Genomic DNA, 22,400 nt, shown 5'->3' on the forward strand with positions numbered 1-22,400 from the left:
ATAGATAATTGTAGTCAATAAGCTTTAACTGATTTTTTTTTTATGTAACTGAAATAGTATGACCCAATACTACCTACACAACTGAGAAAAAAATATTGGAAAGAAAGTAAAGGTTTACCTGTAAGCATCATAGGTTAGACTGATACAATTTCCACAGTGGCAAGTACTTGCATACTAGACAGTAAACATTTATTATAAAAAATAACATTTATACTTTGTCATAAAATTTACTTCTTTTTTTACAGGCAAAACCATTCATATTGGTTAATTTATCAACACGAGCGAAGATGTTCAGTAAAATGATCCGTATATATCTCTGAAGACTGAGCACCGTTGGTGATTTCAGAGCACCACATTTTACTGTAAATATTTTTCACATAAAACATTCCACTATCTCTGCGGTTCTACGCAAAGAGATCAACGACATGATATAATCGCGAAAAGAAGCGCACGCTTTGTAATCTGTGTGTACCGCAGTGAAGACGTCGTGCATTGTGATTGGACAAATGTTCTGAACGAAAGTTCCACGCGTCGATTTCATTGGATAAGGACGAGTTGGTCTGCTTTGGATGGTCCAATGTAATCGCGGATACAGTGAAGCCACGCCTCTTGTCATCACACTCTTCCTTGAAATCACTTAGTTACGTGTTCATTTTGTGTTTGCTGGTTAGCTTGAATGTTCATGTACGATACAAAACAAAACAACCGAACAAACCAGGAGAAATTTCACTTGTTTCGGATATGTGATGAATGAACTCGTCTGGGAACGAAAGTCTTCTCAAATAGTGCCATCCTAGTACAAAGAATGTCGTGAAGCTTGAAAGAACAACGCGAAAATGATAGCGACATCGCTAAATGCGAACACAGGTTTTGATCGTGTATACATAAATGTCACTGTGTGTACATTCTGACCAATTTTTTGGTTGTTTTTCACATGTATTGTACATATCAATTTTGATTTGCCCTCGTTCTCTGTTATAGTAATTTATACTGTTGAGTGATTCAGATTAATATGCAATTATCTCAATTTTTGACAAAAAGACTTGTCTTGCTCGCTGTGTGCTTGTCCGCTTAGATGTCTGTTCTACGATCAATCTCAGTGTACAATGAATGAAAACATCAAATTGCTTCTTGTGATTACATTTGAAGGATGCATACGTGTCAAATACATTGTATTACGATATGTCTCAAGGATTTCTGGTATTGTTTGAACGATAATCATTCCTTTTCACCTCACATTGTTTAGAGGCTATAGAATATGCTAATGACATCGTTTTCTTAGTTCCTAATCATTTTCTTCCACATTTAACACAACCCAGGAAATTAAAGGAAATGACAGCGATGAAAAAGAACAGGAAAATACACTTCGTTAGCACTTACAGATTTCTAGTTTCTTCGAAGGACCATGCATCTTATACAATTTACTATGAATTGAACTGAAGTATCTTTGTACCCTAGAGCGTCTTTATTGTCTGTAGATATCATTACTACCATCGTCATAAACATTAATCATTATCAATTGGTATAACTTCACTACAATAAGTACGATGTATTATGATCATCGATTTATCATGAGAACTGTACTGGATAAATGTGTCATAAATTAGATTTCACTCCCGCTATAAGTAGAAAAATACTTATGTCGTTTCCTTCAAATTTTGGAATTTAGAAAGACTTATAACAAAGCTATGAAGTCGAGGGGCAGGAGGGTGAAATAGGTCAATTCCCAACTGGCATAAATCCCTTGTTAATCTACTAACTTGGCTCACATCATTGTAATGCACCACACTCCGAGGGCATGTGTTATATGTTTCCCCGAATCACTCGTTCACAAACCGCACTGTAAGAATCCTGTGAACCAGGAAGGTAAAATCAAAATTTGAGCTCAAATGCTCAAAAGGACCGCCTGTTAGATCAACCATGCATCTCGTTTAAGAGGTACAGTGTAATAGTCGTCTGTAACATATTTCAAGTTATGCACATTAATTGCCTGAGGAAAGAAAGACCCACTATGATTATTATACCGGGTAGGACACTTTTGTGGTACGAATATTGTCCAGTACTATGTATGCTATATGTTCTTTTTTAATTTAAATTCTGAAATGTACTATGTATTTTACTGTCGATGGACAAAACGTACGTTGTATATATATGACTTAGTTTGTTCAAATTTGAACAGGAGAAAGGTGAAGATCCAAGAATCGCTCCCAATTTTGTCCTCCAATAATTACTACATACTTCCACTGCTCAATATAACCACGTGACCTATAGCATTATAACACGGAGGAACTGAACCTTGGTGTCCTCGATGTATCATAAAAGGAAGTGGTCATTTCATTCATGTCCCCCGGACAAATGGGTAAATAATGTGCATGTGTGTAGTAGAATGTCTTGAATAATTCTCCCGAGATCCACTTGTTTCGAAATATCAAAGAAATTTGAAGCCAAATTCGATGTCATGTATCAAGGCAATGAAGAATGGTATGTGGTAAGGTATGAGGAGTGATCTCGCACTCTAATTAATGACATAGTCAACGGTATAACACCTGCATTTTTTATTCTTTTGACAACTGTTTCAACATAACAGATAATCCCTGATGTGTTCATACACTTACCTGATGATTGACATTCGTGTGATTTAATTGGGTTTACTCATTCTTAAAAGAGAGATTACCCAATTCCATTACCATGTCCTTACAATATTATTCATAATTTACGAAGAGGCTAGATATGTATTTCTATGAATTAAATTTGTGAACTTTTCTGCAAAATGGATATATGTTGTATTTAACATTGTAATGATTTCACCAATTTACCCTGTGACACGTATGTCTACGAACAAAATAATACTCATGCAAAATAATTATGTAATATTCTATTATGTTGGAAAAAAATTCAAACAGAAACCATCACAGAAGAAAATTATTGTCCGTTTCTCCTAGCCTTTACCCCACAATCGGTTCACAATTGACTTGTAATTTGTCATATTGTGTGATTTTAATCTTGTCCCTCGTAACACGTCGTACAAACTAGCCACTCTTGCCTTTGCTTTGTGTCACTTCAATAAAAAAACAAACTTGGTTTCTAAAAGTGAAATTCTTGTCTCAAGAAGAGTCCATTGTTTCCATGAGACGTTTGAACCATGATGATTATTACAGAGGTGAGAATGTAACTTATCTCTTTTCTTTCTCTTGTACTCTCCTCTTTCTAGGCTCTTCTTTCGCCAAACAAGTCCTTTCATCAAGGACTACATACATAAATGGCGTTACCGCAAACCTCTTTCCTTATTTACATCACAATGCAAACTTTCAAACGACACATAATCTCTTTTGGTTGCTACTTTAGATTCGTCTCAATACACTGTATTGCTCAAGAAGCTACATCAGTGACTGATACATTTACACATCATGGCCAACAGTAATATCAGATCATCTCATAGCAGATATCATTTCATAATTATTGCTCAACAATCTGAATAGGTTGTGAAGACCAGCTGGGCGTGTGACGTGTAGGCCATATCAACTTGTGCAGAAAATTTCAATTCTTAGTTTCTAGTCATTGTCTGTGGCGTTCTAATAAGCAGTAGAGAACCAATTCAATCGGCCTAACGGGGAAATCCTCTCCCACAGATATTCAATCTGGCTATTGTGTCACAGTATTGTGTAACAGGCACAGTACACAAAGAAAAAAAAATAAAGCCCTGGTCATGAGTCTTGTAGAATGTCATGCAGCATACACATTTAACATCAAAACAGTTCAAAGGGAAACTACATGTACTTTGTGATCATCATGAGCAACTCGACTCCTTCATTATCATTATTAGAATATATCACCAAGAGCCATGATGCATTTAAAAAAAACTCCATTATATACATGTAGTGCTAAGATTGAGAGGGCTTGCAGAGGTTAAGAGGCTTGTCAGGGTCATAAGGACTTTTTAGATGTTTAGCAGGACTTGCGATGGTCATGAAATTTTGTACAAAGGTCGGGTGGGCTTGGAAAGATTGGAAAAGTTTGCACTCTCTCCAAATGTTCAGTAACGTTCATACAAAAATAACATTATGGTGACAAGATAACAAAATTACAGCTCCAACTAACAATGTCTTAATAGCACCGAAAATACAAATATAAGGACATCTTGAACTTCCTTCCAGTCTCTCTGAATGCTGAAAGGCACCAAACTTACTGCTTGCCAAGGGATAGCATAGAAGTGGCTGATACATCAGACCTGCATTGATCAGTCCACCTCACCACTCCTGCCTCCTCCCAAAAAGATGACATTATCTGGTGAGGCAGAGCGAGAAACATGTAACTCATGATTTGATGCTATTCACAGGCTATGCCTTTGACAGTTGTGATAGACAAAGATCACAATACATAGATAGTTGAAGTCAGAAAAAGGGGGAGAAAAATGATATCAATGATTATACGATCGACCCATATCTTTATCAACTTCTGATTTCTAAAATTTTTGAAAGAATGATATACATGTATATCCGAACTGTGAAATTTTCTAAAATTAGAGGTTTTCAAAACGAGATGTTTTCAAACTTCCAATTTGGGACTTTTAGTAAAAACGGAGTACAACAGTCGCGTTTATAGAGCATCTAGGGATTTAAACAGTGGAAAGAATCATAGCAAAGGACTATGATTACAACATACGGGGGTACATTATGTAAGATTCTCGGCGAGGGTGTGGGAGGGGGGATACCCCTTCTCACGGTAGGGATTTTTTTTTTTTGTTAAAACAGAGTATAAAAGTCGCGTTTATAGAGCATTTAAATCAATTTTTTAGGGAATTAAACATGTAAAACAATCACTGCGAAGGACTATGATCATAAATTATGTAAACTCTTCATTTTACTCTAAGTACGGACAGAGCGAGATAGCCACTCTCACTTTGCCATTCATCTGATAGCTAAAACGTAATCGCGTTGTTCGAGCAATACAAATTATTCTTGTATTGCTAGAAAGCATAGAAGAAAAAGAAAAACGTATAGGGTTTACTAAAGGTATGTTCCACGGGGCACACTCGAGGACGCGAGGTTACCATCAATACACAAAATTTACTCATGAATAAATATTAGTGTATAGACATAATAATGTATATAGTTAGTGTATTATAATTTTCGCCCTGTTTGTAGGGGCGAAAATTTTGCATTATCAGTTATGAAATTGACAACTTTTAGACAAGAGAAGTGCCTTTATTGTTCATTTTGGTCTTGAAATAATTGATTATTTATTCGTTGTTTGTTTGTGTGTTCTTTCTTTTTTTTTTCAACTTGGCAGCCCAAGGGGGGGGGGGGGGGAGTTAAACCCCCGAACTCCCCCCCCCCCCCCCCCGATCTGCCACTGATGCCACCATGCATTATGGTGCTTTGCCAGTGAGGGTTGCAAGCTCCCCTGCCGCTGTGGACATCGTATCGACAGATACTGGAGTTACGCCACGTACTGCTTATCATTGTCAAATTACTGCGCAGGCACCAAATATCATTATATTGGTGAATTTGTCGAGGCGATTTCGGTTTGTACCGTTCCCTGTTTGACTTTGCTGGATAACCAATGACCCCTCGTTCACTAGTCTTCGCCACAGACGCTCTATAGTGTTGCTGCGTGAGAAATCAGGGGCTACGGTACCTTCCGATACGTCGGCCAGTCAGTTTGTTAGACCCACTATATTGACTACACGAGGATGCAATAAGACGTTGTCATCTTCTGACCTGAACTTGCGGACGATGACGATGATGGAAAGGATGATGACCACGATGAGGAGGGAGAAGAGTGCCGTGCTGATTCCGATGATGACGGTATGGGGGCTCGTGGCTGCTCGAGCAAAATAGAAAAGAGTCAACTCACTGTTTTCCAGTACACATTAAACAAACACAATCAAGTACAGATCATAATCATTATAGCCTCATTTCAGTAGTAGCCACTGGATGAGATAAGTGGATATTCTCAAATTAAACGAACAAAGATATTATCATTAGTTTACGGGAAAATATGTGCCTTCAGAACTTTCCTTCAGAGTTTTCCATTTAGTGTTTTATCAACTTTTCATATACCTGTGAAATAATTTGCAACGGATATAAAAAATTCCATAAGCCACTGGCTTTTACAATCTAATGAACACGAAACGATACAATTTGTAGCGAATGTGGGATCGTCTTCTGCGAAATCAGAATCTTTCGAAGAAATGAAGGGTTAAGAATTAACTAGACTCTCACTGGAGGTATATACCGCAATACGACTCAGTCGGGCATATAACACCAATACGTAAAAGGAAACGAACTTTAAAAGGGATATCATCCGCCAAAATTCGACCTTTACAGTACTTACGTAACGGCACGGGTAGGGAGAAGGGCGTATCGGCGTAGCCACCGGGTGACATCCCGCGAAAACGGTACCTGACGGAATGCAATTCAGTTCAAATCAAATTTAGGTTTAACATGTTTACCAACAAATTCAGCAAACTTCAGTAGAGGTATGATCAGCAAACGAAATTCTTTGTGGATTTAATGGACAAAGAACCTATTAACCTTCAAACGGTGATGTGTCACTAACGACTCAAAACTTATCTCACCACTTTGACGCAAAATATGTAGCATCTAAACTTGTCAATATTCTGCAATGCTTGTTCCTTAACACTATGCGGAATGCAAGCCATCAGCTGAATACAAAAATATGAAGGCCCCAGTGATGATTAAAGTAAAGTCAGTTACAGCCTGACTAGCTTTTGATTCAATTCATTTATTTTATTTTTTTTTTTTGGGGGGGGGGGGTTCTCTACAACAGTGTTTTATCGTTTAGGAGGAATACTCTCTAATTACATCAGCCGTAACAATTGCTTAAAAGGAACAAAATCCAACCTTTCCTTTCCACAAATTCCTCTGCTACTTCGTAAAAAATGCATTAGTGCAGAACACAAAAGTGTTTCACAAAATGATTTAATGTCCTTTTACTACAAAAACATCATACACTATGTAGTTTTGTTAGACATTATTCTACGAAATCATCCTTTTTATCTGTAACAATCCATGCGTTGTGATGGATTTTGAATACGTTCGAATGAAGAAGTGACTGAATGAATGAGTAAACCGAATAAAAGAAGGAATGAGACTTACACGTAAGAGCGACCATTAGCTAGCGGCCCGTTACAGTAAACGTCCTTCTCGTTCTTCGAGCACCGCTCCGATCCTATCTCAATGGACAAAGTGGTCGCCACGCTCCTACGTCTGCGACGTCCTGAAATACACAACGCCCAAAAGTCCTATTAATAACAGAATTTTCCTTCTTTATCTATGAAATTCTACACACAGCATCATATTGTCAAACGCTTATCCACCTTTTGTACATTTCTTTACCCCCCCCCCCCAAAAAAAAAAAAAAAAAAATAAGGATCAAATTCATCGAAGTGCCAAATTCAAAATACAACTTCAGGAGCTCATTTTCTCAAAACTTGGAATGCAGTGACCTTGACGGCGGTTTAAATTAGATTTTGTTACTTGTCGGATATATTTTAGAAATGTAATCACGTGACTTTGTTGCGTAGTCGGTGCAAGACATAAAAGAGGTCATTTTGGAGCAAAACATAACATGAGCGACATCTGCGATCCGTAAAAGGCATAGTGACGTAAGCCATGATCAATATTCTCCTCAAACAGGTATGCAACGAGATGTCGGACACGCGTATGTGCCAAAATGCACAGTAAATGGGATGATACCCATAGAAATACAAGGAGGAACTGCCTGGTATTCTCTGGTATACCCGAGAGCGACGACGACAACGAGAACACCGACGATGTGATAAGGAGCCTATGCCGTGACAAGCTTGATATGGAAATCAACGCCAGCGACATCGATCGCAGCCATCGTCTCGGCAGGCCTTCATCCAACGGTCAAGGAAAGCGTGATCGGAACATCATTGTGAAGTTCACAAACTACCGAATCCGCGAACGAATCTACGCCGCTCGCATGAAACTACGGAATACATCGTCATCGACGTCGCAGAATCCACCACCGTCATCAACTAGGCATGTATACATCAATGAAAGCCTAACCAAGTCAAGAGCGAAACTCCTGTGGAAACTCAGAACTGCAAACTCAGCGAAGGACCACAGAATATGGACACAGGACGGAGTCATACTAGTCAAAACTCCCAATGGCGACCGACACAAGGTAACGAGAAAAGAACACCTATCCAAAGTGATTACGTTGAACATTACGTGAACCGAGCGAATACTTATGTACATGCTTATCGTAATTTGGATTAATTTTGCTTTGTGTTTTTTTCTTCTTCACTGTTCATTTTGATATTACCCCTCTGTTCCGTTGAATATTATTGTGTATGCCTATCTTGTATCCCTGCGCTGTATGTGAAAAAACTGTAAAGAGAAATCAGAAAGCTTTGCTGTGTACGAATTGTTCAGAATGGGTACATACTAGATGTGTAAATGTTTCAAGTGCATGCTCAGTATAATGATCCTGATGAGAAATTTGTGGATTTGCAGTGTACAAAATGTTTATTTTCCCAATTACCCTTTGTGTATGATAATAATTCAGAACAGCAGATAAGTACAGGTTTATTTGGTACTACTGTAAATGATAATAAGAGTGAGTTGAATTATGAAGAATGTTTATTTTCTATTGAAAAGGGGCTGAAAATTGCCCATTTAAATGTAAGAAGCCTTAGAAATAAAACAGGTGACGTAAATTGTTTGTTAAAAGGTTATCCTTATGATATAACGTCATTATCTGAGACTTGGTTAGATGAAACTATTGGGAAGGATGTATGTCGTATTGATGGCTATAATATGGAGAGGAAAGACAGAGATTATTTTGGAGGAGGCGTTTGTTGTTACATTCGAAACAGTATACCTTATATCAGGAGACATGACTTGGAATGTGAAAGTTTAGAATTGCTTTGGGTCGAAGTAAAAGTCAGAAATGAGGCTAGTTTGTACATTGGTATTGTGTACCGAAAACCGAATAGCTCTGTCTCCTTTTTTCAAGAACTCGAGGAAAATCTAGAGCAAGTATTTTCTGTGTCCGATAGGATAATATTGTTAGGTGATTTGAATTGTAACATGCTTACAGAAAATTCCTTGTCCGGCAGGTTAACTGAAATAGGTGAATCACTGGGCTTAAAACAGCTCATTGAGAGGCCAACACGTGTGACCCCCTTTAGTAAGACTCTTATTGATGTGATTTTTGTTTCAATAGCTTTCGGGGAATTGCGTTCAGGTGTACAATCTATTGGGTTCAGTGACCACTCTTTAGTATACATTGTAACAAAAGTAAAAACTTCAAATATGTTGCCTCAAATTTCTCGTTTTCGATCTTTTCAATCGTTTAGTGAAACTGCATTCCTCGATGACTTAGGTTGTATTGATTGGAATAAATTGTTTTCAAATGTTACTGATGTCAGCATCATGTGGCAGAAGTTTAGAGATGTTTTTCTGAAATTGTCTGACAAACATGCACCTTATGTATCAGTGCGTAAGAAACTTAAAGGTTCCCCATGGATAAATTCAGCTTATAAAGAAGTAGCAAGGAATAGAGATTATTATAAACGTCAATATGATAAGATGAAACATGAGAATATTTGTGATGAAAGTAAAATTGTTGTTTTGTGGGAGAAATATATTTCATTGAGAAACAAAGCTAATATTTTGAATAAAAAGTTGAAAAGGGCTTATTTCCGCAACAGGATTGAGGAAAGTACTGATATGAAAACAACTTGGAATATAGTAAAAGGGCTTTTGCCTGATAGTAAATGTAACGCATCTTCACGTGTTGTCATCGATGAGAAAATTGTATCTGATCCTTTAAAAATAGCAACGGAGTTCAATAATATGTTTAGTAAAGTCGCTGAGTCAATTCATGGAAAAAAAAGACTCCGGTGAAGTGAGACACAACCACAACAGCATAGATGCTACTAAACGACTTAGTAAAGCACACTCGTGCTTTGTATTTGACAAGATCACCTTTGAATTTGTTAAAAAAGAATTAGCTAACCTAGATTGTTCGAAATCTGCAGGGCTTGATGACCTCCACCCTCGACTGCTGAAGCTTAGTGCTGAATTTGTGGCCATTCCTATTGTGTGCATTCTTAATCAATCACTACAATCTGGGCGTCCCCCTGATGATTTTAAAATGGCTAAAGTAGTCCCTGTTCCCAAAGCAAAAGCAAGTCATGAACTAAATAACTTTCGTCCTATTTCTCTTTTGTCAATTGTTTCCAAAGTGTTAGAAAGAGCAGTTCATTCTCAATTGATGGGATACCTACATAAAGAAGAATTGTTGAGTGATCGGCAGTCTGGTTTCAGGAGTAAACACTCCACCTCAACGTGTTTAATGGAAATTTGTGAAATGCTATACGATAACCCTGACAAAGGTCGATTTACTGGTGCTGTCTTCTTAGATCTGAGGAAAGCTTTTGATATAATTCCCCATGATCTTCTTATTGAGAAACTGAGTTTTTTTTTTGGTATTGACGGTATTGAATTATCATGGTTTGAATCATATTTATTGGGAAGAAAGCAATTGGTGTCATACAAAGGTGTAAGAAGTGATTTTCTTCCAGTATATTACGGTGTACCGCAGGGCTCAATACTGGGCCCGCTTCTATTTTGTATGTACATTAATGACATAAGCAATTTACCTTTTCATATAAGTACGAATATTTCATTGTACGCAGACGACACAACCGTTTTTTCTTCAGGATATGGAGTACAGGCTGTTCACAGTTACAGAATGATATAAATGTTTTATGTAAATGGTTGAATGAAAATGGATTAGTTGTTAATACCGATAAAATCAAAGTTATGTTAATTTCTGGTAGAAGGAAGAAAAATCCAATTAAATTGCAAATTAGAATGGAAGACAAATTGTTAGAAAATGTAGCCAAATTCAAGTATCTAGGTGTTATTGTAAATCAGAATTTAGATTGGTCTTTTCAGATTAATGATATCGTTAAGAAAATTATGAACTCGCTTACATGTATGCGAAGGATTAAGCACTGCCTGACGAAATCAGTACTGCTTCATTTATATTTCACTTTGATACTTCCTTATATTGATTATTGTTCAACTGTGTGGGGCTCACTGTCGAAGAAAAACTTAATGAGGCTACAGAGGTGTCAAAACAAATGTTGTCGCTTAGTTTTAGATGCACCTTATGATACCCCTGTTCAAATTATGTTAGATTCATTGAAATTACAATCCGTTAAACATAGACTGGAATATGATTATAATGTATTTATGTACAAAATTCTGAATGGCCTTGCTCCTGAATATCTAAGACGAGTTTTACCACAACGAGCTAATCCATACTCTACGAGATCAGTCTCCATGCACCAACTGTATTTAGCTAAACCCAAGACCGAGTATAAAAAGCAGTCTTTTTCATACACAGCAACGAAGCTATTTAACTCACTACCTGTGTTTATCAAATCCTCCGCCTCACTGCCCCTATTTAAACGCAATGTCCGCAACATCCAGGTGGTTACCAGCAGTAGCTAATTTCTCGTTTCTTTGAAAGATATACACATGTATTCTTTCTGTCACCTTTCTCTCTCTCTCTCTCTCCCCCCCCCCCCTCTCTCTCTCTCTCTCTCTCGCTTTATCTATTCTACAGAGGATCTCCACTTTTATGAAATGTATTATTGTGTATGTTTGCATGTGATTGTTATGTATGTATTTTATTGTATCATAAATGTGATTTGTACAGCAGGGCTCCCTTGGAAAGCAGGCCTTGCGGCTTGAATGGGACTACCCTGCTTTTATAAAGAAGACAATAAAAAAAAAAGAAAAAAAAAAGAAAATAATGCAAGCATGAAGTTCACGAACACGCAGATTTTTACAATCTCTCTCTGCTCCGCGTCAACATCGGCGCACCCCCTGTCCCGCTGGCTCCTACTGGGGTGTTGGACAGTATTAGACATCTGAAAAAGACCTTTCTTCCACATGACTACGCGACAGATCGAAAATTATGTGTGACGACATACTTGCCATTCATGTTTTCTCCCCTCAAAATCTGTGGTTTCGGGGTGACTCCATATTGAGGCACAGGTTCGAAACGTAACGGCTTATGAAGCCACAGTCTTTTGTGAGGATGTATCATTATAGTTGGCAGACTTCATCGAAATACTATGGTCTCCTTCCTCACAACGTCTCCTTTACCGGTAATCAATGACTTCGTCAATGGGGAAATCTGTCGATACCTCACGCTAAATGGAATGTCCCCTATTCACTTCCGGGGAATGCCTTCACGTATAAGTAGGTTGTCTGACACTATGCATCATCCATAGTCATCCATCTAATACCTCATTACTGACTTTCGAAAGAGGCACTAGCGTGGCCAAGATATACAATACCGATGAAATTGTTATAAGACAATTTTTTTCTGACACATTTTTATCAACCTCAATCTTCTGTTAGTGGCGTGTGTAGAGTTTGTTTCAATACGCATGTTTTATTTATTACATAAATAAATATTGCTGATTTGTAAGACGAAACTATTTTTTGTGCGATGCTTTGTTGAAGACAATCATGTTTGAATTTCAGCCTTGTAGACTTACAAAGACAAACGTCACAGAAAATGAATATTATGACTTTACATAATAGCTACACCTTTTGAATCATCACCGGCAATACCTTTTTAAAGGTTATTATATAAAGCCATTTGAAATTGAATAGAAGTTAGAAAAAATGAAAATAAAGTGATATGAATTGTCAGCCAGTCACCGGCAGTCACCTGATTGTATTTCACTGATGTCAATTGGATCATTAATCTGATATGGCGGGATGACGTCTTCAGAGATAGCCTCCGCCCAAGTCGTCATCTTGGGATGTGTGGAGTTCCCACTCTCCGGATCGTTGGCAGCTGGAATAAAACATATGTGGGGTTAAATTTGGCATTTTGAGGTCGATAAATACATATTAAGCAGAGCACATAGCTTTTTCCGTCTTTGCATAGAAATCTGAACTTTGATAACCATTTGGTGCATTATATTTTTCCCGTTAATTTTACTGAGATTTCATTCGAATCATCATAACAACATAAAATCATAGGCCTAACATACATGTATACAGCTGTATACCGAATTGATAATTCGCAAATACGCAAATCTCTTTCATTATATATTTTTTTAAACAAAAATGAGTGAACAAAAAACAAACAAACAAACAAACAAACAACACATAACATTTAGGGGTGGAGAGAAGTTGAAGTGGTGTTCTTGGGTGGGATGGAGGGGATTGGGTAATGTTAGTAAGAGGTGCGGAGTTAGTAGAAGAAGGTCAAGGAAGGGGTTTACTCACAGAACTTACCGGCCGCTTCCGCGACGATCACACTGACGTGAGTGATTGGTCCATTGTCATCACTGAAAATACTGGGGTCAAAGGTTACATCAAAGCCTGTCGATCGTATGGACGTGCTGGCAGGATGAGAGGGCACCACTTCCGGTATTTCAGGAACTGAAAGTGAAAAGGCATGTACTCCTATTGTGTCAGCGCGAACACACACATTCCATTGAAAAAAAAGGTCCCACAAAAGAAGTCAATTCATGCGCAAACAGTTATTTACATAGTATCCATAATCATGTACAAAATATGCTTATACAAAGATTATACATTACTGATACAGATTTACTGAAGTATGAGGTAGAATCTCTACTTACTTCCGATTTTAGTTAATATCACACCAGACCGCTCTGGGCCATATCCAACTTCATTTTGAGCTTGAACCTGAATAATAAAGATTATTAGAGGAAGAAACATGGTAAGAGACAAGAGAGAGATAAAGTTTAAGACTGGTAGACGTACTCACTTTTAAATGATCATGGCTATTTTCTGTAACGCAAGGTAACTTGGTATGAAGGCCACTGTTTTGAAACCTTAACATGAACTATCTTGTTACATGAGAGGTGATAATTCCTATACGACATAAAAAATTAAGCGTCGTTGATAATATAGATAACAATGAGCACATGACGAGTATGATATTAACAGTAAAGTCATATATTGACGTATTACAGGTTGTTTCTTACGAGCAAACAAACAAGAATAGGTAAATGATTATGATAAAATTTAAGCAACATTTGACATTTGACGATATTCATTGTATCTACCCTCTATTTAGCTGTCTACTTATCTCTCTATCTATATATTTATTTATCTCTATATATCTATCTATCTATCCATCTATCCACATTGATATCTACCTATCCAAATAACATCTATCTGTCTGTATATCTATCCATTCATTTTATATCTATCTATATACTCTATCGATCAATCTATCTACCTATTTTGATATCTATCCAAGCAATCCAGTGAATAAATAGAAATATTTTACTGAGGAACTCACAATAAAGAAGTATTGTGTTGGATTGGTATTTAATCCATTGGTGAGAGAATGACACTGCTAAATGCATGAGAGTAGTTATTTTTACACAAATAATACCCCTTCCTCCTTCCCCCTCAATATTTATGAGTGGGATGTGCTGCAGCTCCATTACTCTACAGTAACTTTCATGGAAAGAACCCCCTGCTACACAGACGATGTTTCCAGAAGGAGGTCGTAAGTCTCGCTTTTATGTGGCAATAGATACCTTTGAAACTTTGCTCTGATCTTATTATTAGCATGGCTCAAGTGGCCCAGAGGTGAAACTCATGCTCGAAAATGCCACGAATGTGCAGTTGATATCTATAACAGCCTCTCCTGTCTCCCTCTATCTATCTAGCTATCTATCTATCTGTCTGTTTGTCTATCTATCTATCTATCTATCGTAAGATCGTCTTGTTTCGAAAATGCCATGAATGTGCAGTTGATATCTACAACAGTCTCTCCTGTCTCCCTCTATCTATCTATCTATCTATCTATCTATCTATCCATCTATATCTATCAATCTATCTATCTATCCATCTATATCTATCTATCCATCTATATCTATCTATCTATCTATCTATGTATATATTCATCTATTTTGATAACTATCCACCCAATCCGGTGGAAGTCAGAGATTTTTTTAGAGGAACTCACAATAAAGGTGTAGTTACATCCTCCTTGGAGATGTTCAATGATGACTGAAGTCTGAGATACGGGTAAAAATCTTTGATCCTTCGAACAGATTCTGGATTCCTGTTTGACAAAGTTGAAAAAAACCCACATAAACAATAAATCCAGGGAAGCGAGTGAGATAGTTTAGTGACATCCAATCATAAAAATGCTTAAAGGCATACTTTACCATTTGCAGATGAAACAAACTCAGCATTAGTGCTTGAAAATAGTTCTGAAAATTAAATGTGAGTTAGGGATCGAAACAACCAATGTATAAATTTGAACAAGTATAATCGATGTTAAGTATTGTTAAATATAAAAAATGTGAACAATAGTTATAATCAAAATGTTTCCAGACTAAACCGTCTACAGTTATGATTTAATGAGAAAACAGTGATATCTCCTTACATTTTAGACTTTATTGCAAAAAAAAAAATGTATATATATATATATATATGTGATAGGGTGTTTTGTGATACAACTGACCTACCCATTATTATGCATCAAAAGTGATATCTTGAATCTTTTTTTTTTAAATCACTGCTCCCAAAGTTAAACGGGATCTTTGAGACATGAGCTGTCAGAGCTTGTGAAAGTGTTAATCATGCTGCCATACATAAATATACGGAGTTCATTAAACTCAGAACCTACAGACATGCACACACTTTAAAACGCACGCATATATGCGCCCATAAAGTCAACAATTCGAAATGAAAGAAGTAACCAACAAATATATCCCACAACAATCATATATGTACATTTTGATGGCATTCTTCATGGTACTTTCATGCTATTATCGTTGAGTGGACATGAACCACCTCGTGAACGTTGAACAAACACGTGACGATTTCGACTAAATTTGGATAAATTTGCATGCGTCGTAACCAAGAGTCACTGGGATAATTAAGCATAATTAATATTTTCCTAACAAACAAGCGGTCATAGTTTCCACTCTACATAATGGAAGATATCCTTTAGTCAGCTAGATTAACTTCTAAGCAAAGGCGGATTTTAAGCACTTTAGGCGGAACATTCGTTATAATGTGCTGTGTCAGCATACTATAACGCGTGTGTAGTGTATGCGTGCGTGTTTTAAACGTGAGTCGGTTGTTGTCATTCTATAACTGAACCGAATACACACGGAGACAGACTTCATAAGAACATTTTGTGATATCTTAGTATAAGTCTTCCGTAGTTAAATAAAGTATATGAACAGGCATATTATACTAGGGTGGTACATAATTCAAATCGCATTGGCTCCATGGCATGTCTGGACCTACCCCTGTCCTGTTGCCACTGTACTTGACTGTGTAGCCCCGAAGAACACCATTGGAACGCAGAGGGGCCAGGAATCCCAGCCTGATCTGTTGAGGTTCTTGGAGCAATTCCAGCTGGAGCCGATCCACGGGACCTGGTTCTATGAGGTCAAAGGTTACATACAGAAGGACCTTAAAGTTGACTAAAGTATTATACGTTTTCTTTCGTAATACAATGATCTTATTGATACAGTTTACTGTTCAGGCGAAGATGAATAAGTTGAGCTTTCCAAGGGATGGGTAAGCGACATAATTGTGTGCATAGATGGTGTAAGAAATCTTTACGAAAACATAGGAATTGAGCTGAGTTATGGTTCTACAACAACATGACCTCTATGCGTCATGTTCATTTAAAGGAAGATTGATATGTCTACCACATTAGCATTTGCGAAGCTGGAAGCATACTCAAAAGTGCTTATGGAGGTGGTGGACTAAACTATTCAACCTACCATTTTCCAATAAATTTTAGTGGGCCTGAAGCATCATGGCAACAGACACTTTGAGTCATAACTTTCTAGTACAAGACTGGTCAGGACTGGACTATAGTTGGTCAATAAGCATTGTGTGTTTGTGGGTGCATATTGCCACCGTCGGACGACATTTTTTTTTCATCAGAAGGGGGAAACGGAAAACGGTTTGATAGAAGTCAATAAAGTACGTCTCTTGATCTTAAACCGAGCCTCATCTGTCTGTAAGGGATCAAGAAATTTAATAACACTTCTTTAAGTGATGTCCATGATGACTTTCTTCTTCTTATAATCGACTCCTTTCTAGTTTCACGAAAAATAACAACCCAAAACAAGCCTTACTTGAAGTTCGTGTGAGGTGATTAAGATCTGACGGCAATATTGTAAACACGAATATGCACCTAACTGTACGTAAAAGTCATTAAACCCACTGTCCATGGCAACCTGGTAGGTGATGCCCAACGTTTATGGTACATTGTAATACGGAAATCTTGCGGGGGATGAATTGATACAGCAGTTGACGTGAAATGGGTTGCATAAAAAGCCGACGTGCACAAGCTTGAAACGAGCTACCTCGTTACTTTTTTGTTCACCCTGAGAGATGTCTACTCTTTATAAACAAAACGCGTCGACAACTCGATGACTAATCCTCCCTTAAAGGCACTCAGTCGTCGCAGGCGATTTTGCAGCTCAGCAGAAAAGCACGACACGCTGCTCCTCCCGTTACCGTACCCCCCGTACGTACCGAATGCCGAACACGACGCTACGCAACGCACCAGCGAACACCCAGCTAGACTACAAGAGCACTGATCTCCCCTCTAACAAAATAACAAAATAGGCCAATCAATACACGTCCGCACATCCAGTTAGAGGGGAGATCAGTGGTGCGGACGTGTATTGATTGGCCTATTCCGCGCTGAAGTCACCGGAAGTTGTACAGTCGCCATATTTGTTCCCCCAAAAGCGAATCCGGAGACAGTGAGAAGTACACGCTAATCACGCAGATCTGTACCGTGAATTCCTAATTTTACGTCATTTGCTCCATTTTTTTCAAGTGGATGTGTCATGAAATGAGAAGTTGAAGATGCCGTCATGCGCTGCATTTGGTTTTACCAATCGGGATGACCGTAGGAACAGAGAAAAAGGTGTTACTTTTCACAGGTAAACAGCACCACTTTTGTTCTCAGTCCCATATGTTCAAATATGTGTGCGTTCTTGAATTAGTCATTGAAAATATCCCGTTAATGTATCCTAGTTTATGATCATTATTATTATTAAAAGCATGTGAAGTTAATGTAAATAATGTAAAATATATGTATAATATGTATAAGAAAAAATCGTGAAATAACCCCACCGCAGTGTGCGTGCACCCGTGCGTTAGCAAGCAAGGGTAGGTTGCTAGAGCTGTAGTCCCTAAAAGGTTAGAGTTAGGGTTTAGTGTTAATAGTAGGTAGGGTTGTATTTATGGTTAAATTGGCCGTTAAATTAGTCGAGGGACATTAGGGAGTCCTTCCGAGAAGAAAAGGAGGACGAAAGATGCTTTACTGTGGAAATCGGCCCCACCGCTGTATCAATTTCGTGTAAACGCCGTTTGGTGGGGCCGCATTCACGAGTATTTTTATACTGTGGAAGGAAGCCCCACCGCCGTGCTTACCTACCGATGAACGCCACACGGTGGAGCTGAATTCACGAGTATATATAGGCGAGCTGCCGTAGTATAAGTACGGACACGCAGTGGTGGGGCATATTTCACGAGTATGCCATGTATAATATAATGTATAATAATACTTTTGAATAACGCATGATTTAAATCATAATTTAGATTTTAAAGGTTTAGTCTTGATGGAGAAAGGGAAAGTAACGGGCCTAAATGCTTGTGCATGAAAATAGATGTTTAAGATATTGGGTGGTATTTTTTCAGTTCTTGCACATATTCTCACAACTACATATATTAATGTGAATGTCACAAACAAATGAATCAACGGGCACTCCTACATAATTGAGTGAGGATCTCGGGGCATGTGCGTACCCTTGGCATTGGGCGAACTGCATTTCCGCTACAGTACTGTGGATAATCCTAATTCCCATCGATATTGTGTGCTGGCAAAAGTGATGAAGCTGTCATCATTTCTGCTTTTTGCGATCAATTAGCTATTTATTCTAGGTTGATTTTTGCTAAAGCAGGTATTTTCTGCTCATGTAAGATACTACCGGTACTACAATTAAAGGTCCAGTTTACCTTTGGGAACAGTGATTTTAAAAATGTTCAAGATATAACATTTGATGCATATGTGTAGGTCTGTTGTATCACAAAACATCCTACCATATAACATTTTCGCAATAAAACCTAAAATATAAGGAGATATCAGTATTTTTCTCAATAAACCATAACTGTAGACGGTTTGGTCTGGAAGCATTCTTATTATAACTATTGTTCACATTTTGTGTGTTTAACAATACTTAACATCGATTATACAGATTCAAATTTTTACAGTAGTTGTTTCTATCCCTAACTCACATTTCAGAACTATTTTAAAGCACTAATGCTGGGTTTCTGTTTCATCTGCAAATGGTAAATTATGCCTTTAATACTTCATTCTGCCTTTTCATTTGTGTCAGATTTCCACACTGCAATCCCGAGAGGCTTCAGAGATGGATAGCCAACACAAGGCGACTCCATTGGACACCAACTGCCAAATCCCACCTGTGTTCCACTCATAATGGACAATACTGACATTCTGTCTGTGCAGAGTCCGACTCCCTCTTCTATAAGTATTGCACGGTAGTATGATTTCCGTGACAGACTACCATCAAACAGGGATCATGACTACGTTGACTGCCCCAACTTTGAAACTTTGTCAGCATACAAAGAAGCTGCTGTAAGCTATATCGCTGGATATGTAGTTCGTATGATGAAAAAGAGGATCATCTGTAGGGAGTGTAAGACTGCGCTTACAGATCCAGATGGAAAGTGTCACGAGTTTGTAAGCATGAAAGACCGAGGAGGACTCCAGAGAGCATCACGTGGAATAATCACTACATGCCTTGAGACAGAGAAATGTTTTCAGCGATTGATGAAAACAACCCAAGGAGAACCTCCACGAGGAACTGGTGTTGCAACAGCGATCTCCATGGCAGTCCTCAGCAACACATCACACTTAAATCTGTTCCCTGAACTCAGTGGCCATCAGTTTGACACTACCATTGAAGACAACCACATCCACAATCTTGTAAAAATTGCTTCATCCTGCTACACGAAAATCAAACTGTTCCATCTAGGGAAAAGAAAGACGGAACAAATCACAGGCCAGAAAGTCCGCAAACAGATGTCAAAACTGATTCTCTTCAGACATCAATGAGATGAACTTATCACTGTTTTTCAGTTTCAACACACTGCAATTCAGATGTATCTCAGTTGCTCTGTAGTTTCCTTTTTCCAAGTCGGAAGTGCTAGCGAAATTATACGTATGATTCTTAATGTCATTCAAAACTGAAGTTACTGCAGAATATAACATGCTTATTCCAGGAATTATCCAATCAGCTAATTATATACGCTTAGGGTATTTGAACTACATGCATGTAGTATTTCCCCTTCATTCAGTGGAATACTCAAGAGTTTTAAATTTGGTTGTTTATACCTTCAAGAGTGCCAAATTTGGTTGTTTATACACACCTTCATAACTTTATTGGATTGTCATGTTTGTAAATTGATTTCATATTCCTGATTCCAAAATGTGAAATCAATTAGCTAAAAAACAGGTGGTATATTGCAATGTAGTTGGATTGGCAATAGGTAATATGAAGCCATTCTTGCGAGTGTTATTTTTGCCAGTGTTTTTCTCTTTCTTTTCCATGCAACTGTTATTCGATTACTGTACATGTACTTACATGACCGATTAGCAAGTCTTCTATTTCTTGCCTGATAGAAAACACCTTCAATTTATAATATAAAGCCATTCTTGCAAGTCTTATTTTTGCCAGTGTTTTTCATGCAACTGTTTTTAGATCACTGTACTTTCATTATACTGTGTAGATTAGTAAGTGTTCTATTTCTTGCCTCATAGAAAACACCTTCAATTTAGTTGATAGAGCCATTCTTGCAGGTATTATTTTTGCTTTGTTTATTTCTTCATAACTTGCAGTATTTTGTAGTTTGTTAGTATTTAATTTTTATTCCATTTTAACTCAAGTACAGTGTATTTGATATGTATTTAAATACTCATAATAGTGCATAATGTTTGAAATATTTTAGCATTTTGAAAGCTTTTGAAGTACAGTGGAATGATACAGAATGTTCTAATGAATACGAAAATTGCTTTTGTATCAGGGTTATACGTATTGAACATGTACATTGTATGTAAGATACAGCAATTTTCTTGTTCATTATGGCGAATCCATTTTATATCAGGGATAAATACCTCATCCAAGAATCTTGCAATCTGATTGGTCGAAAATGCAGTCATGATTTTAACTACAATGTATGCCCACTGAAAAGTACTAAGCCCCGCCCCAGAGGGCAATATTACTTGTGACGTCACAATTAATGGACTCGGATTATGCTTGGTACGTTGTCAGCGTCAAATGCCATTTCAATGCAAATTGCTCTTTTGTGCACTGAGATTCCCATAATGTTAATTACAGTCATGTATTCAATACACAAAATTACATGTTGAACGCGATCTTACATTTTACATTCTTTTCAACAACAGCATATGTATTCATTCAAAATCCATGTTTTAGAATGTAATTGCTGCTCGGTATATAAAAGAAATATAGACTGCTTTGATATTCGAGTCATGGCTGATTTCATAGGCTCACGGGGATCTCAGAGCCATGCTATGACCTGCGGGGCTTGCGCGCCTTGGGTCATTGCATGGTTCTGAGATCCCCTTGAGCCTATAAAATCAGCCATGACTCTCCTAGCCGTCTATATTTCTATATTATATATGCGTAAGGGTACAAGGGCAATAGAAGGCAAAGTTTTGACCAGTGCAATAGTTTCCAATGTAAAGCCTTTACATAAGTATGCAATACATCGGTTTTACGCAATAATGCCTGTTTTTTGCCTCTGCATACAGTATCTTGCCTTGCATGAAATGTTTGTCATGCATTGTCCTGCAGGTTGGTTCCTGTAAAATTGCAATAATACATCTATGTGCCTTCAAAAAATAAGGGATATTAGTCATTAATGAATAGAACAATTTGGAAGTTCTGTAGGTGATTAATGTGACTATACCTTTATGCATTTCATTGTCTTAATTCATGGGTGCTTTAGATTCACTGTGCCAATGAGGAGTTAAGGATTTACATTCATATTTTGAAAGTTCATGTGGTAGGGAGGTGTTAGTTGGAAATGTTATCACCTTGGATTTGTCATTTTGGGGTGTAATGATTATGTTGATTTTACATACATGCAATTCAAGTGATTTTTAACCTTCTGTTCAATTAAAGACCTCAGTGGAAATGTGAACAGTATTACACAGAAATTCAATTTAGAGCATATTCACATTTTAATGCTCTGGGTACTTAAAAGCTTATTTCTCTGAGGTCCTTAATT

The 22,400-nt window shown here is 37.6% G+C and overlaps 1 protein-coding gene across 1 annotated transcript in view; it reads right to left on the minus strand.

Moving 5' to 3' along the window:
- Window positions 1-5,656: 5,656 nt before the first annotated feature.
- The window catches only part of LOC140228489 (phosphatidylinositol phosphatase PTPRQ-like), a 43,036-nt gene continuing 26,292 nt past the window's right edge, over window positions 5,657-22,400 (minus strand). The window contains 8 exon segments of the mRNA XM_072308705.1: window positions 5,657-5,823; window positions 6,337-6,404; window positions 7,122-7,242; window positions 12,754-12,882; window positions 13,329-13,475; window positions 13,679-13,745; window positions 15,043-15,141; window positions 16,341-16,477. Coding sequence (XP_072164806.1) covers window positions 5,657-5,823; window positions 6,337-6,404; window positions 7,122-7,242; window positions 12,754-12,882; window positions 13,329-13,475; window positions 13,679-13,745; window positions 15,043-15,141; window positions 16,341-16,477 — 935 coding nt within the window.

This window comes from Diadema setosum, chromosome 5, assembly GCF_964275005.1.
Source record: "Diadema setosum chromosome 5, eeDiaSeto1, whole genome shotgun sequence".
Classification (NCBI taxonomy): domain Eukaryota; kingdom Metazoa; phylum Echinodermata; class Echinoidea; order Diadematoida; family Diadematidae; genus Diadema; species Diadema setosum.